General features: G+C 40.7%; 1 protein-coding gene across 10 annotated transcripts in view; it reads left to right on the top strand.

Moving 5' to 3' along the window:
- Positions 1-8,981: 8,981 nt before the first annotated feature.
- CAMK2D (calcium/calmodulin dependent protein kinase II delta) overlaps positions 8,982-16,054 on the top strand; it is a 182,265-nt gene continuing 175,192 nt past the window's right edge. For 5 of the 10 annotated variants that reach the window (XM_070757856.1, XM_070757851.1, XM_070757858.1 and 2 more), the window contains exons 1-2: positions 9,421-10,155; positions 11,798-11,892. In XM_070757856.1, coding sequence (XP_070613957.1) covers positions 10,091-10,155; positions 11,798-11,892 — 160 coding nt within the window. In that variant the 5' untranslated portion in view covers positions 9,421-10,090. Of the gene's footprint in view, positions 10,156-11,797; positions 11,893-16,054 lie in introns of all 10 variants that reach the window. The other 5 variants (XM_070757861.1, XM_070757859.1, XM_070757862.1 and 2 more) reach the window with 3 other exon arrangements.

The following is a 16,054-nucleotide window of genomic DNA, read 5'->3' on the forward strand; positions in this document are numbered from 1 at the left end:
GGGGCAAGGGCTAAGATCTTTTCTTCCCCAGCCTCTGAAACTGCCAACTTAGTTTGCTGCTCGGTTTCGACAACAGGTAGCTAATGATCTGACTGTGCCAGAACTCATGTCACACAGATCCTAATCTTTCTAAGCCCCATTTACAGATGATTGATTTCTGAGATGCAAGGTTAGAACCTCTTAAGTTCTGCTCCTCCACTTCAATGGGTGGCTCTTCTGAAAGGCACAGAACAGCCAAAGAAGACTCCCAGCTGCACTGTCTAATTAATGTATCATTTGTTATGAATTTGTATTTTGTTATTGACAAGTGGCACTTTTCCAAACAAAGCACTGGGGTGTAAATGCACATCATTTTTATTATGGTACCTAAAGACTTTTTTTTTGCAGATACAAGATCCTGCTAAAATCTGGCACTTTGCATTGCCAGATGCAAAGTCAGCTAACAGTTGATTATGTTTAAATTTAAATCATCTTTTGTTTAAAAAGAAAATGAAATCATGGGAATGTGGGAACTTGCTGAGGATCAAAGGATCAAGGGATCAGACTGCTGTCAGCCCCTGCTGTAGAGTACACTCAAGTTTTTCTGCATACTCATCCAGAGTTTTAGAAATCGCAGGTCATCCTCCTTCTGTGTATACGTGAAAAAGACAAGCTTTTAAACATGACACCCCCATGATCACTGAAACTAATTACACTGATGAATATAACTACTATGACTGATACACTACACGTGGACCTAAGCCATTCCACATGCATAATACCATGCAGACTGCATTCTCAAAACTACATGAATCAAATACATCAAGCGAACTATCACAGCTGAGAGCTGTAATATCCACTAGGATGCCAGGCACAGGTTTTATCTAAATTAGCCCATAAAAGACAAGTTGTTCCAAAGACAACTTGTGAACAAGAGTTATTGTTAACGGCGAGTATTCTGAGCAGAGTCAGGTTACAAGCGGTGTGCCACAAGGGTCTGTTCTGGGTCCTATTCTTTTTAATATGTTTGTGAGTGACATAGGGGAAGGTTTGGTAGGGAAGGTTTGCCTATTTGCCGATGATTCTAAAGTGTGCAATAGGGTTGATATTCCTGGAGGCGTCTGTAATATGGTAAATGATTTAGCTTTACTAGATAAATGGTCAAAGCAATGGAAACTGCAGTTTAATGTTTCCAAATGTAAAATAATGCACTTGGGGAAAAGGAATCCTCAATCTGAGTATTGTATTGGCAGTTCTGTGTTAGCAAATACTTCAGAAGAAAAGGATTTAGGGGTAGTGATTTCTGGCAGTCTCAAAATGGGTGAACAGTGCAGTCAGGCGGTAGGGAAAGCAAGTAGGATGCTTGGCTGCATAGCTAGAGGTATAACAAGCAGGAAGAGGGAGATTATGATCCCGCTATATAGAATGCTGGTGAGACCACATTTGGAATACTGTGTTCAGTTCTGGAGACCTCACCTACAAAAAGATATTGACAAAATTGAACGGGTCCAAAGACGGGCTACAAGAATGGTGGAAGGTCTTAAGTATAAAACGTATCAAAAAAGACTTAATGAACTCAATCTGTATAGTCTGGAGGACAGAAGAAAAAGGGGGGACATGATCGAAACATTTAAATATATTAAAGGGTTAAATAAGGTCCAGGAGGGAAGTGTTTTTAATAGGAAAGTGAACACAAGAACAAGGGGACACAATCTGAAGTTAGTTGGGGGAAAGATCAAAAGCAACATGAGAAAATATTATTTTACTGAAAGAGTAGTAGATCCTTGGAACAAACTTCCAGCAGATGTGGTAGATAAATCCACAGTAACTGAATTTAAACATGCCTGGGATAAACACATATCCATCCTAAGATAAAATACAGAAAATAGTATAAGGGCAGACTAGATGGACCAGGAGGTCTTTTTCTGCCGTCAGACTTCTATGTTTCTATGTTTCTATGAACGTAGCTTTTGTTTTATAGCTAGTAGAACTAGTTCAGTTATATCTGCGGTACATATGGACCGGGACTCACTGCTCACAGTCACTCATACCCTCATCACCTCGAGGTTTGACTACTATAATGCTCTCTACATGGGGCTACCTTTGAAAAGTGTTTGGAAACTTCAGATCATTCAGAATGCAGCTGCAAGAGCAATCATGGGCTTTCCCAGGTATCCCTATGTTACACCAACACTCCGCAGTCTGCATTGGTTGCCGATCAATTTCTGGTCACATTTCAAAGTGTTGATTATGACCTATAAAGCCCTTCATGGCATCGGACCAGAATATTTCCGGGACCGCCTTCTGCCGCACGAATCCCAGCGACCGGTTAGGTCCCACAGAGTGGGCCTTCTCCGGGTCCCGTCGACTAAACAATGTCGTTTGGCGGGACCCAGGAGAAGAGCCTTCTCTGTGGCGGCCCCGACCCTCTGGAACCAGCTCCCCCTGGAGATTAGAACTGCCCCCACCCTCCTTGCCTTTTGTAAAGTTCTTAAGACCCATCTCTGCCGTCAGGCATGGGGGAACTGAGACATCTCCCCCGGGCCTGTACAGTTTATACATGGTATGTTTGTGTGTATGTTTGCTTTTAATAATGGGGTTTTTAGTGTTTTTTAAATTATTAGATTTGTTCTGATATTGTCTTTGTTATTGTTGTGAGCCGCCTCGAGTCTATAGAGAGGGGCAGCATACAAACCTAATTAATAATAATAATAATAATAATAATAATAATAATAATAATAATAATAATAATATATGGAACGTAGGCAGTGAAGGGCTACCAAAATTTTTACTACCACACTGTGGGCGTGGCTTATTCAGGATGTCCTGAATTTTATTTCAACATCTTTCAGTGCAAATTGGGTGCTCTGGGTTGTAGCTCCATTTTCGCTACCCTACTGCGTTTCCAACCCTGGTCTGGGCAGCAGCCCACCCAAAAGGCCTCCAAAAGATGTTCGTTAACCTAGGCATGAATTCCATATATTATAAACCGCTTTAAGATCCAGAAATATTTATATCGGTTTGGCAATGCTTATACATCATGTGCCTAGAGGAGGGGAAAGAGATTTTAACTTCCTTTTTCTAAATTTCCATTACCACCTTGAATGTTGGGCTCTCTGTTTGTATTGCACTTAGCAGGCGTCCAGTCCAAGTGCTCTGCAACATTGCCCCATCGAAAGCACAAATCCGATATGTGACCATTTACCAACATTAAAACTTCTATATATATAATATAAGCCAATACATAAGGCATACAAGCAGAGGTGGGCTTCACATACTGTAAGAACCAGTTCGCCCAGAAAAATTTGTAAGAAGCAGCAATTTTTCTCATAGGAGTCAATACAAAAGCAAATAATGCATGCGATGGTGGAAACCACAGGGAGGGTGGAGGCCCTGTTTCCTCCCAGGAGATTCCTAGAGAGGCCCCACAGAGGCTTCTCCCTGCCTTTTCCGGCCCTGTTTCCTCCCAGGAGATTCCTACAGAGGTCCCACAGAGACTTGTCCCTGCCTTTTCTGGCCCTGTTTCCTCCCAGGAGATTCCTACAGGGGCCCCATGGAGGCTTCTCCCTGCCTTTTCCGGTTATAGTTTCGGAGGTTTTGGTTTTTAAGTGGAAAATGGTTCTTGAGAAGAGGCAAAAAAATCTTGGACACCCGGTTCTTATCTAGAAAAGTTTGTAAGTAGAGGCATTTGTAGGTAGAGGTACCAATGTAAAGGGAAAGAGGATCTTTGTTTTCCATTGTAACATTGTTTTATTGTTGTTGTGAGTCGCCCCGAATCTTCGGAGGGGGGCGGCATACAAATTTAATAACTAATAATAATAATAATTATTATTATTATTATTATTAATTTATAAACTTTCCAAATGACTGTAAGGCCAGGATCTGAGTATGGTTTTAGTGTAATATTCTTCCTTCTCTTTTTCCCAAGATATGCTTCCAAAACATTTTATTGGATTCTTGGCTAGTTTTTCCAACTTGTGGAGTGTCTTGCTTTCATTACCGTTTTCCTTGTGAGACAGTTAATGGCCTCCCCATAGAACAATATTCTATCTATTTGGCTGACATCAAGAAGGGTATATCTAAAGGAAAACGCTAAAATGTGTTTCTGAGCCTGGAAAAGGTGCAGACATTTGATGAATCTGTATGCGACACAGATAAAAGCCCTTGATTTTGTTATAAACTTCATCAGAATGGAATCAATCCAACATAAAATGGCCTTTTATACAACAATTGAATAGCTGGCAGGCAAGTGGGAACATATTGTAAAAATCAATGGTGTCCCTCAAGAAAGAACCAAAATAAAAACACTTCATTTTATTCTCCCATTCCTATACTAACTCCCATAATCCATAGTCATCAAGTATACTGGACACTGTAGTTCAATTCAGTCAAACAGCATCCAATTGGAGGAAAATATTTTTAATTATTTGACGTTATAAAGCCTGGCTTAAAAACAAAACGGGATACCTTTGGAGAAATAGGATTAAACAGTGCTCAGATATGGTACATAAATATGTCACCTCCTGTAGCTAGCTTTGAAAGAGATTGTTGCTAGGGCAGATTAATGTTAGCATTAGGATTACTAAGGATTTGGAAAATCTTTGCAGGCTTTCCTTAAACTTGGCTAAATGGCACTCGGTGCCAAAGTTAGTGTCACGTCTATATTTCTTTCAGAAATATTGTGCCTGCTGGTAATAGCATCTGCTGTATGCCAGGCCTTTAAGAAATTGGAAGAAATATTACATGGACGCTACAGCATTTCTTATATGGCTACACAACAGAAAACCTACTAACCAGGGGCAATTTGTTTAGGGGCAGCTTTGTACGTTCAAGCTAATCACAACCATTTTTCATCCTTCCAGTGTAACTTTCATACTTCTTGCCATTAATTTTCTCTGCAATGGCTTTCTACTTCGAGTCAATTTTAGGCCTCTTGAGATTCTATGCTCTGTATGTTGTGCCATTGCTCTGCTTGATTCACATACATAGGAAAAGATAAATTCTGGGTTGAAGACTTCTTTCATCCATCATCCTTTTATATTTTCTTTCTGTCTACTTCCCTTTTTTGTTCTGTATCAGAGAAAATGTGTTACACAAAGAAGTATGTTGAACAGTGGCTTTTAATTGGTAGTCGTTTGATAGACAAGTGGCATGCAAATTTAATCAATAAATAAATCACTCCAGTATAATGCACTTATTAAGGCGCTGAACTGGTGCAATTATTAAGAAACTTGACAATCGAGTTCACGTGATGACTTGGTGACCATTCTAACTGTCAACCCTACTACAACTGTCAGGAAATGGGCTCAACAAGTTTGACTGCTACTATATTTTACTGATGTAGGCTATAATAACAATCTTGAAAAATCTGAATTTTCCATTTTCACTCTCTTATACTGTAAAGTAGAGTATGGCTGGTTTGAATTTCTTTCACAGTTTGCCAGGCTCAAACTCTGTTTGCAAAGTTTCTCCAAGTCAACTCCATGACTCTCTATATCAAGCTCTATACCAGCAGTCACCATGGACCACTGGTGGTCTGCAAGAAAATTTTGGTGGTTCGCAGAAAAAATATTTGCATTTTTTATATTGCACTGAATCAGGGCATGGAAACCCAAGGCTGGAAACCCCTTTTCCAAAGCATCTCATCCCATTCACATTATATTCTATTACTATCATCAGATAAGAGAACAGATCTTTTAGCGGAAAGCATTTGATTCCACAACTATTGCAAGCAACTTAGGTTTTCTGGATTTTTGGGACTTTATTGTATGTAAACATTTTATGTATACCATATTTTTCGGTGTATATGGCACGCCCTTTTCCTCCCTCAGAGGCTGATAATTTGGGTGTCTTATACTCTGAATGTAGTTTTATTTATTTTTTCAGCCCTACTGTGTTTCCCCGAAAGTAAGACAGTGTCTTACTTTCTTTTTATCCCCAAAAGCCCCACTATGTCTTACTTTCGGGGTATGTCTTATATTGGAAAAAAATTGTCGAATTTTTTGTTTTAACCATAAAATTAACATTTAGACGCGGTGACGTATGGAGGGGGGCGGTGGGGAAGTGGGCAGGAGGCGGCGCTCATTAAGATCAGAGGGAGGTGGCAGACGCGGCGACATATGGAGAGGGGGAACGGCGCAGACGTGGGCAGGAGGCGGCGCTCATTAAGATCAGACGGAGGCGGCAGACGCGGTGACGTATGGAGGGGGGGGCGCAGAAATGGGCAGGAGGCGGCGCTCATTAAGATCAGAGGGAGGTGGCAGACGCGGCGACGTATGGAGAGGGGGATGGTGCGGACGTGGGCAGGAGCTAGATGAGAGGGAGGTGGCAATACCCCTGTGTTTCCCCGAAAGTAAGACATATGTCTTACTTTCGGGGTACGGCTTATATTAGCCGACCCCCCTGAAACCCCCGATACGTCTTACAATCGGGGGTGTCTTACTATCGGGGAAACAGGGTAGCTAGCTGCTAACGATCACCCCAGCTCTTACCTTGCAGGCTCTTTCATGGTTTCTCTATGCAAAAAATGCCTTCCAAGCCCTATGTTTTTGCAGAGTTTTTTCCATTGTTCTACTTGCTCAGTTTTTTTCCAGGTGCTAATGATGTTCCCAGTTCTTACTGGCTTGCAAGTTATTTCATTGTTACTCTCTCAGAATAAAGGGTTTTTTAAGCCCTTAACCAGGAGATAAAATAATGTGCTTCAGCTGACCAGACTAAAGACACTAGCCAGATGAATACCTGGTAAACAGATTCTTTTCCCTATTTTCCTCCCCAAAAACTAAGGTGCATCTTATATTCTGAAAAATACGGTAGTTATTTTTTGTAGCAGTATTTCCCATTTATATTTTTTTCTAGAGTTCAATTTTTTTTTTTTTATACTGCACATACCTAATGATCAGACACTTTATTGAAATTCTCTTAACTCTCTGGAGTTGCTGGATCTATTTGACAATAAAAAGAATATCTAGCAAATGTGTTTTATCAACTTTAGTCTGGTAGATTTTGCTAAAAACATTCCTGGCAAAATTTTCCTTTCTGAACATTTATGGATTGCATCTTCCTTTTGGTAATTATTTGTACTAATGACTAAGATGAGACAGAACATTTGCAAAATAAAATTATAGCAAGTCTGAATGTCCTTTGGCAATTAACACAAATTATTCAAAATGTCATGCCCATTTAAGGCTGTAAAAATAAGGCAATAGCTCAACGGTTTGCAATATTTTATTTTCCTATATTTTAATTATAAGCAGACATAGAATTTACCACAACATTAAACAATGTCTCATACAAGCCCTAAAATTATCATTAAATTGATGATTAGTATTATAATTCCATAAATGCATTCATTCCATTTATTATTATTATTTTATTTATTTTGTCCAATACACAATGAGGGTTTTAATGGCTATATATCTATATACACATAATAAAATACATGATGAAGGTTATAGAGGAGATACTCATAATAAAATATATCTAAGAAATAATAGAAAAGAAGATAAAGTAATACAACATATCAATGAAATCTGTAATCATTCCACATTCTAAAAATAAGTTCTGTAGAAAATGTACACACACTGCCTGAAAGAATAAAATTGCAGTACACTGCGCTGAAATGTAAGTTTTCTTATAATTTCATATTGATGTTGTTTTTGACTTTTTCTGTAAATAAAATGTCCTTTCTCTTGCCCTCATTGGCCTTATTTGAACTCATGTGTAGAATCTAAAGAATATTTTTTTAAAAAAGCTTTTGCTTTGCTATCAATGAAAGATTCCAGGAAACGTGACTTCAGTGCCAGGAGGAAGAGATGCCATAATTCATGAAATTATGCACACACCCAAAACAGGAATGAAAAACCTGCAAGATGCACGGAGATAAACAGGAGGAATCTGGTTTCTAGTATAGATTTATTTAAGTCATAATTAGATCCATTTAGCCATAACCACTCAAAGGCAATTTCCACAAATCCTTTGCTTTCATGGACTTCAGCGAGGTATCCCCTACATTTTTATTTATTTATTGTCAGTCAGGTACGTATTGGTAGCATACAAAGATATAACAATGTTTATATACCCTCGTTTGCACGGTAGCTTATTTCTTATTCGAAAACATTTAAGGTCAGTTGGAAAGCGGATGAACGAATTGGGCGAGGTCTGAGGGAATTTCTGAGGGAATTCTGAGGGAAATAGGTGGAATACCTTCGACTATGGCTCAGCTTCCTTGACGAAGGCACTGCAACTTTGCAAAGCATCACACAGTATTTTCAATAAGGGATGACCAGAAGATAAGGGCGTAACCGTGTAAACCCAAATCACATCTGGACGGCGCTGGAACCCCCCCATTTTTGTTCCAATCCCGCTTTGTCCTTTGCTTTCATGGTCTTCAGCGAGGTATCCTCCCACAATTTAATTTTTATTTATTTATTGTCAGTCAGGTACGTATTGGTAGCATACAAAGATATAACAATGTTTATATACCCTCGTTTGCACGGATTATGCGGAAGGCTTTTACCGTGTCGCGTCCGAAATCAAACATTATACCGGGATCACAGCTGGACGTGACTCGGAGTCCTTGCGAGTGGGAGGTTTCCCCGCGTGTAAAAAATTGTAGCACACCGCGACTACGTGCTTATCCCGACACGCTCTCATTCCTATAGAAGCATAATGCAGAGCGTAAATTTTATAAAAACATATGAATATTAAATATTATTTTAAAAAACGCAGCGCCCAGGTAACCAAGACCTCCTCCCGCCGCACATCCCCTCCCCTCATGATTCCCACAGCTCAAGCCAGCCGCCCTCTCCATTAAAAAAAAAAAAGGCTGGGCTGTCTCGCGAGAACGGGAAAAGCGGCGCTCTCTTTTCCTCGCCTCCGGAGCGGAGAATAGCCGGATGGAGCGCACGAGGCCTGGGCGTCGATTGTGACGCCAAGGAATGGAACGCGGGGGAAAGGGGCGGGGCCATTTTCTCTCCTTTACCGCCCGGGCGGTGGAACCCGGTGGGGTTCGGCTGCTTCTAAAGCCGGGCGAGTCTTATTTATTTATTTTGTCAATTCGGGCTTTCAAAGCCGTTTCTGCGGTAAAAGCAGCCAATGCAAAAGAACGCCGTTCTTCTTTAGCCGGGCCCCGTTATTGCCCAAGTCTTTCAGGGAAAAAAAAAAAGCTTTTACACGTTTCCCTCATTTACACGCCTTTGGAACAAAGAACCATGGAGGGAGGGAGGGAGCTCTCGTGGAACTCGCCACAGAAAACCTATAGGGCGCTTACATTCCGCAGCCGGTATATAGAGGAGACTTAAAGCCGGGAAAGCTCGGCGGCTGCTTCGGCTCCGCTCTTCCTCCAGCCCCGGCCCTCGTCCACCCGTCGCTAGAGGGAGGTGTGGGATAGAGAGAAAGGAGAGGAAACGGCCGCCAGACCCGCCAAGGCGACGGCTGCTTGGAGAGAAAGGAAGGAAGGACAAGCTGCCGGTCGGGCTTCCCTCGCCTCGCCTTGAATCCCCGGAGACGCCGCTGGCGAGGCAACCCTCGGGAAGAAAGGGGGCGCTTCGGTGGGGGGACGGGACTCCCGGCAGAAGGAGGCGGTCTCGGACGGAGGGAGGTTTCCCCGAGCCAGCAAGGCTGCCATCCTTCCCCCGCCTCTGCTTCGTCCCGTTCCTTGGCGTTCAATCCGCCGCGTAAAGCGCGAGCCTTTTCTCGGCGGGCTCCGGGTTTCCATTTTGGATGGAGGAGCTTTATCCGTAGCCAGGGACAGAGAGACCCCCGAAACGTGCGCGCTGAGAGAAAGCCACACACCCGCACCCACCCCGAGGGAAGTTGGCGGAGAAGCCCGCCTCTGCCTCCCCTCAGGGCTCGCCTCCACAAAACAAACAAGCCAGCCGGAAAGTCTCGAGAAGAAGCTGCCAAGAAGGAGCGTGACCGAGAGACTCGCCCCGAGGGGGGGAAAAAAACCAGGAGGCGGAGGACAAGAAGCGCCTTTGCCCTCCCATCTCCCCGTCCTGACCGCCTCCCCCTTGGCTTCCAATCCACCTTCACTCCGCCGCGTCCTCTCTCTTTCTCTCCTTCCCTCGGAAAGCGCCAAGGGGGCTTCTGGCGAGAGCCGCGCTGACAGGATATGGCTTCGACCGCGACCTGCACCAGGTTCACCGACGAGTACCAGCTCTTTGAGGAGCTCGGAAAGTAAGTGGCCGAAAGCCCGCCGAGGAGGGAGGGAGCGGGGGTCGCCTTTAGCCAGCGGCGACCTGAGGGGACTTTGGCGCGGAAGAAGGAGCTTTTGACGGCTGGAAGAGGAATGGAGCTGAGCCGGGGTCCCTGGGTCGCCCCTCGCCATGAGGGACGGCGCGCTGCTCGGCAGCTCCTCCCGTCAGCACCCTGAGGTGGGCTGGTGGCCGGGCGGCGTGAGGGGAACGCGGATGCTCGGGAGTGGGAAAGGTCGGCTGCTTTCGGCCGTTTGGTTCGGGGTGGTGGTGGTGGTGGTGGTGAAGCTTGCCGACCGGGAGCTGCCGCGTTTATTGACGCGTAAAGTTCAGCCCGGGCGGCAGGGTGTGTTTCAGTGCGTGTGTGTGTTTATCTCCCGTGCGATCCGCTCCTTGGCAGATCTTCCCGCTCTCTCGTCCGGGTTTCTGAGGGGGCTGTGTAAAAGCTCTTGCAGCCGCCGGTCTTGTGGTCGGGGACTTGATTTTTTGACGCGGGAATTTTTCCACCCTTGCCCGCCTCCCCGTCAAGTGGAAGGGACACATGATCCTGGGAGAACCGCCGATGACGAAATTGGTCCTCGGGCAGCGTGGGTGGCTTTTTGCATTCGTCCGTCCGAACGGCGGCAGTCGGGGGGGGAAAAAAAAAGCAACGTGGGCGGCGGGAAGCTTGACCCACGTTGAAGTACCAGGAAATGTAACCCCAAAGGTGCAATTTTCTTCAGGGGAAGGAGAGTGCAAATCGGAATTCAACCATCGGGCTCCTCCTCTCGCTTTTTCTTCGCTAAAAAATAAATAAAATAAATGATGACTGTATTTCCTTACCAAAAAAAAAAAATCAATCAATTCGGTGCTATCTAAAGTCTGTTATATAAACGACTTGCAAACGCTTGACCAATGGCAGGCGGGGGGATTAGCGTTGGGAGCCTGTCATAGAGAGCAGCCTAATTTCCCTGCTCGCTCTGTAGGGGAATTGCACAGGAATGCTCGTGCTTAAAACTGCAGGTAGTGAGATTTATGGCATCCAGGCCACTGGAGGCTTGAGCTTCAATAAATTGAATGGGTGTTACACCTGTTATATCCGAGGAGAGGAGGAAAATGGATAAAATGTAACAACATTATACCCTGCAAATATATACAGTATATATATATAAATGTATGTATGTATGTATGCATGCATGCATGCATGTATGTATGTATGTATACACACACATATATACACATACATACATTCATACATACATATATATTTATTTGCAGGGTATAATGTTGTTACATTTTATCCATTTTCCTCCTCTTCTTAGATATAACATATATATGTTATACACACACACACACACATACATACATACATGCACACACACCTTTGAATCAAAGCACAGTAGAACACCAGATGGGTGTGAAAAATCTACACAATTCTGAGGCGAACGTAGCCACCTACAAGAACATGTGCATCCATTCAATATTTTTGAAGAAGACGCCTTTAAATCCACTGCAACAAGGCCAAATTAAGGCAGATATTTGGGGGGAAATGTATTTATTGTCTTTTAATGCTGTTCAGGTTATTAGGTGGTTAAGCAGCATAACCCAAACTGGCATTTATGTTACTCTTGTTTATTGACTTCCAGGGGAGCTTTTTCAGTGGTGAGAAGATGCCTGAAAATCACTACAGGACAAGAATATGCTGCCAAAATTATCAACACTAAAAAGCTCTCAGCAAGGGGTGGGTATCCTTAAGCTGTTGTGAAATATATTTGCAGTAATGCAGCTAGACCTGAATTAACTGGTTGGGAATGGGAAAAAAAGATCTTGGCTTTTTTGTCTCAGAAAGCCATATTTATCTTAATATATTTTAATGGAAAAATTTAAGTGTGCCTCCAGTGCTATTTAAATTAACGATTTAGATCTGTAATTGTAAAATTAGCTCAGCTATTATATTTAGGTTTTCTGCTCCAATTTGCTGTTATTGGAGAAATAGAGGACCCGTATTAATTTACTAACATTTTCTTATCTACACATCCAAGTCATTCTGTGTGGCATTAACAAACAAACAGAAGTAATATGCTTCTCCTAATAAAACATTATTGGTTTAAAGTAAAAACAATCTCCCTGCTGTAAATTAAATATTTTCAGTTTGGTACAGTCACTGCCAGGCAATTTTGTCTGAAGGATGTTTGTTTAAAACTGATACAACAGGTTTTAATAGGATATACAGCCTAATCCCTTGTATATGTTTATTTTGAAATGTTACAGCAGAGTCTTCAAACTTAGCAACTTAATACTTCTAGACTTAAGGCTATCTTTTATTTCCTTTTTTTAAAAAAGCAAGATTAAATGGAAATAAATATATAATTGGTATAACCATATGTACTAAATAATTTTTCTCACTGTATCCTTTAACATTAACCCCTCGTCTTTTGCCATTTGAAGTTTGAAATGATACATTGCAATAGTGTGTGTTCGTTTTTCCTATTAACTGCCTATCGCTGCCATAGCTACTGTGGTAAAATGGGAAAAAATAATGCATTTTAACTTTTTGCAGCTCAGAAACATTTCACTCAGATTTTTCGTTTTATTATAAATTCAAGAATTAAGTCAGGATTTGATGGATCAAATTGTTAAATATTGTGCAGTTACTAATTGATTGCATATTTTTTTTAAAAAACTGCTCTGTCTTTAGTGTCTTCAATCTATAAAGGAAACAAAAATAATTTAAATTGACCTTTTGGGAACTGTGGAAATGCCTAAAATAATCAACCATTATATTGGCTGTAGAAAATAAGTAGTAGTATAAACTTCTAATTGCTCCATATTTAATATAGATGGAACAAGGTGAACTATCCACCTTAAGCTATTCCCATTTTCCTCTACAAATCGCTTATTGTTTTTAGCACAATATTTGGAAACTCTTTTCCCCTTACTCTATAAAAGGGAAAAGTTCTTTAACCAATATTATTCTTTAGCCAAATTCTTAGGGGGGTGGTCTATTGTATGCCTTCATCTCATCCATTTTGTGGACATAGATTAAAACCTTTGTAATGTTACAAAACAGCGTTCCCTCGATTTTCGCGGGGGATGCGTTCCGAGACCGCTCGCGAAAGTCGAATTTCCGCAAAGTAGAGATGCGGAAGTAAATACATCATTTTTGGCTATGAACAGTATCACAAGCCTTCCCATAACACTTTAAACCCCTAAATTACCATTTCCCATTCCCTTAACAACCATTTAGTCACCATTATTACTGGTACTCACCATTGAATAAGACACTTAGTGATCCTGATATTTATAAACATAATTATTTATTAACAATAATTATTTTTTTTGTTATTTGTTTGCAAAAATTATTAGTTTGGTGATGACGTATGACGTCATCGGGCAGGAAAAACCGTGGTATAAGGGAAAAAAGTGAAGTATTTTTAAATTAATATTTTTTAAAAAACTGTGGTATAGGCTATTCGCGAAGTTCGAACCCGCGAAAATCGAGGGAACACTGTAATTTTGTCTTCTACTTTATGGATGCTAAACTGCTATGGATGTCAAACATTATTAAGTCTTTGAACATTTTTCGATAATTAAATTGTTTAAAAAGCAATTGGAGAAGAAAATAACCCCATTATGACAGGTGAGCTATTTTAGGGTGATCCTCAAACTTTTGCTAATATATTTAACTATGTGGATTGAAAAATAGTTTTGTTAACAGAAAGAACTAGAAAAATTTTGTTTCACTAAACAAAAGAAGAGACCAATAGGATGCAGATGAGTTGGGAAGGAGTTTGACAATAGAAAAAAGAAATGTATTATACAGTAATGTGATGACAAGTCAAAAGAAAATTTCTGTTTCTAGTTAGCAAAGTATGACAAACAGATAATACAATATAGATTTAGCTAGGTTACATTATCCATTAGAGATGCTTAATAATCAGTTGAAGAATTCTTAAATGTATATTAACTTCCACCTCAGACTTTGCAAAACAATGTATGGAGTGAGTAATAAGCATTTGAAGCCATAAATCTGTGACCTTATATTTGGCATAGAGAAAATTAGCCTTTTGTAAATCTATTTCTTAAGAAAAGCCAATGGGGGTTTTATACATCAGTCTGAAATCCTTAAAGAAATGTCAAGGTACAAATGAAACTGGTTATAAATTATGAATCTATTGTTCATTTACATTGTTAGAACATGCTTAAGTGTAAAATAACCATAACAGTACCTAAACCCTGGTTAACACAAGTGCAATAAATCCCAGATTAATGTAGGAATTCCTGGAATTTTAAAAACATTTTTATCTGAGATACTCTAAAGAAGTATTTTTTCCAATCTGATTTCTATATATGTTATTGCTATGAAATATGAAAGTTCATATCTGAACGAGCTTAAGAATATTGTGAATTTTGTCAGTATACAGATTAGTGCTCTTAGGAACACATTTAGCTTGTAAAGATAGGTTTTGTTTTGAACACTCGCGTTGTGTTTCTAAATGTCCGTTGACGTCATTTTAAGACTGTTTTATACAACATACTATTTATTTGTGAACTTTCACTTTTGAGCATATTTATGTTGCTAACAGTTTTCTGTGATGTTTTTTGTTATGAAAAGGAAATTTAATGAAGCAAAGGAAATAGAACCTATGATTCTTGGCACCCTGAGGGCATCCTTTCTCAAATAAGACGCCATTTTAGAAATAAAATGGATAAAGCAGTATTATGAATCTGTTTCTGCTTCTGTAGTCTAATTTGTTAACTTCATTGAGTGATTTTTATAACTCCTGGACACTTATAATTGGGAGTGACGTTCAGGTGCTTCTAGTTTGTAGCCTTGTTGGTTCAGTGTATTAGGTTTGAAAATCAATCTTTTTCAATGCTGTGCTTTCTTTCAATATATTTGTGAGACTGCAGTCAGTTATTGTATCTTTGAACGCCGATACCAGTACTGTTTAATTTATAATTTGAAAGGAAAAAAAAATAAGAACATATGAAGATTATGTAAACACCTTATATTTTGTATGGACTTAGTGCATTAAATATGGTTTACAAATTTAAAAAAATGATAAGAAAAGGCAAAATTTATGCATATCATGTTTTTTTTTCTTCTCCCTCTCATCTTTTGGACCCACTTCTGATATTGTTTGATACCTTGCAGTATCACCCTCTACTAATGTCTTCTGTTGTCTCTGAGAAATGTCTTAGTGCCTCTCCAGTAGTAATGCAAGTAGGGTAGGCGGAATAAAAACAATGTTGCATTTTATTTTTTTTCTAACTAAAAAACTAAACTTTTAGCTTAATTTGTGTACAAGGGGTTGTCCCTGTTGTTTCAGAAGCAAGGACTGTCTATATCAGTGATGGCAAACCTTTTTTTTTTCTCGGGTGCCAAAAGGGAAAGCACACGCCATTATCGCACACATGTGTGCCCACACCCATAATGCAATTTCCTCCACCTGCACATGCATGCACAACACACACACACCACTCCCCTCCCCCTGTGCATTTATGCAGGCCTCACTGAAACTTCCAGACTCTGGATGGAAAAAATGGGCCCAAAGGGCCTACCAGAAGTTTAGAAGTTAACTTCCGGTAGGCCCATGGGCCCATTTAGATTGGAAGATTAGATTAGATTTATTGGATTTATATGCCCCCCCTCTCCGCAAACTCGGGGCGGCTCACAACAATAATAAAAAAACAGTACATAATAAAAATCCAATGCCCACCAATCTAATTACAATTTAAAATTAGTAATTTCATAAAACAATCTCAATATATATAAAGAAACAGGCACACAGTCAATCAATCAACAAAACAACATGGACAAGGGGGAGGTGTTTTAGTCCCCCATGCCTGACGGCAGAGGTGGGTCTTAAGGAGTTTACGAAAGGCAGGGAGGGTGGGGG

This window comes from Erythrolamprus reginae, chromosome 7, assembly GCF_031021105.1.
Source record: "Erythrolamprus reginae isolate rEryReg1 chromosome 7, rEryReg1.hap1, whole genome shotgun sequence".
Taxonomy (NCBI): domain Eukaryota; kingdom Metazoa; phylum Chordata; class Lepidosauria; order Squamata; family Dipsadidae; genus Erythrolamprus; species Erythrolamprus reginae.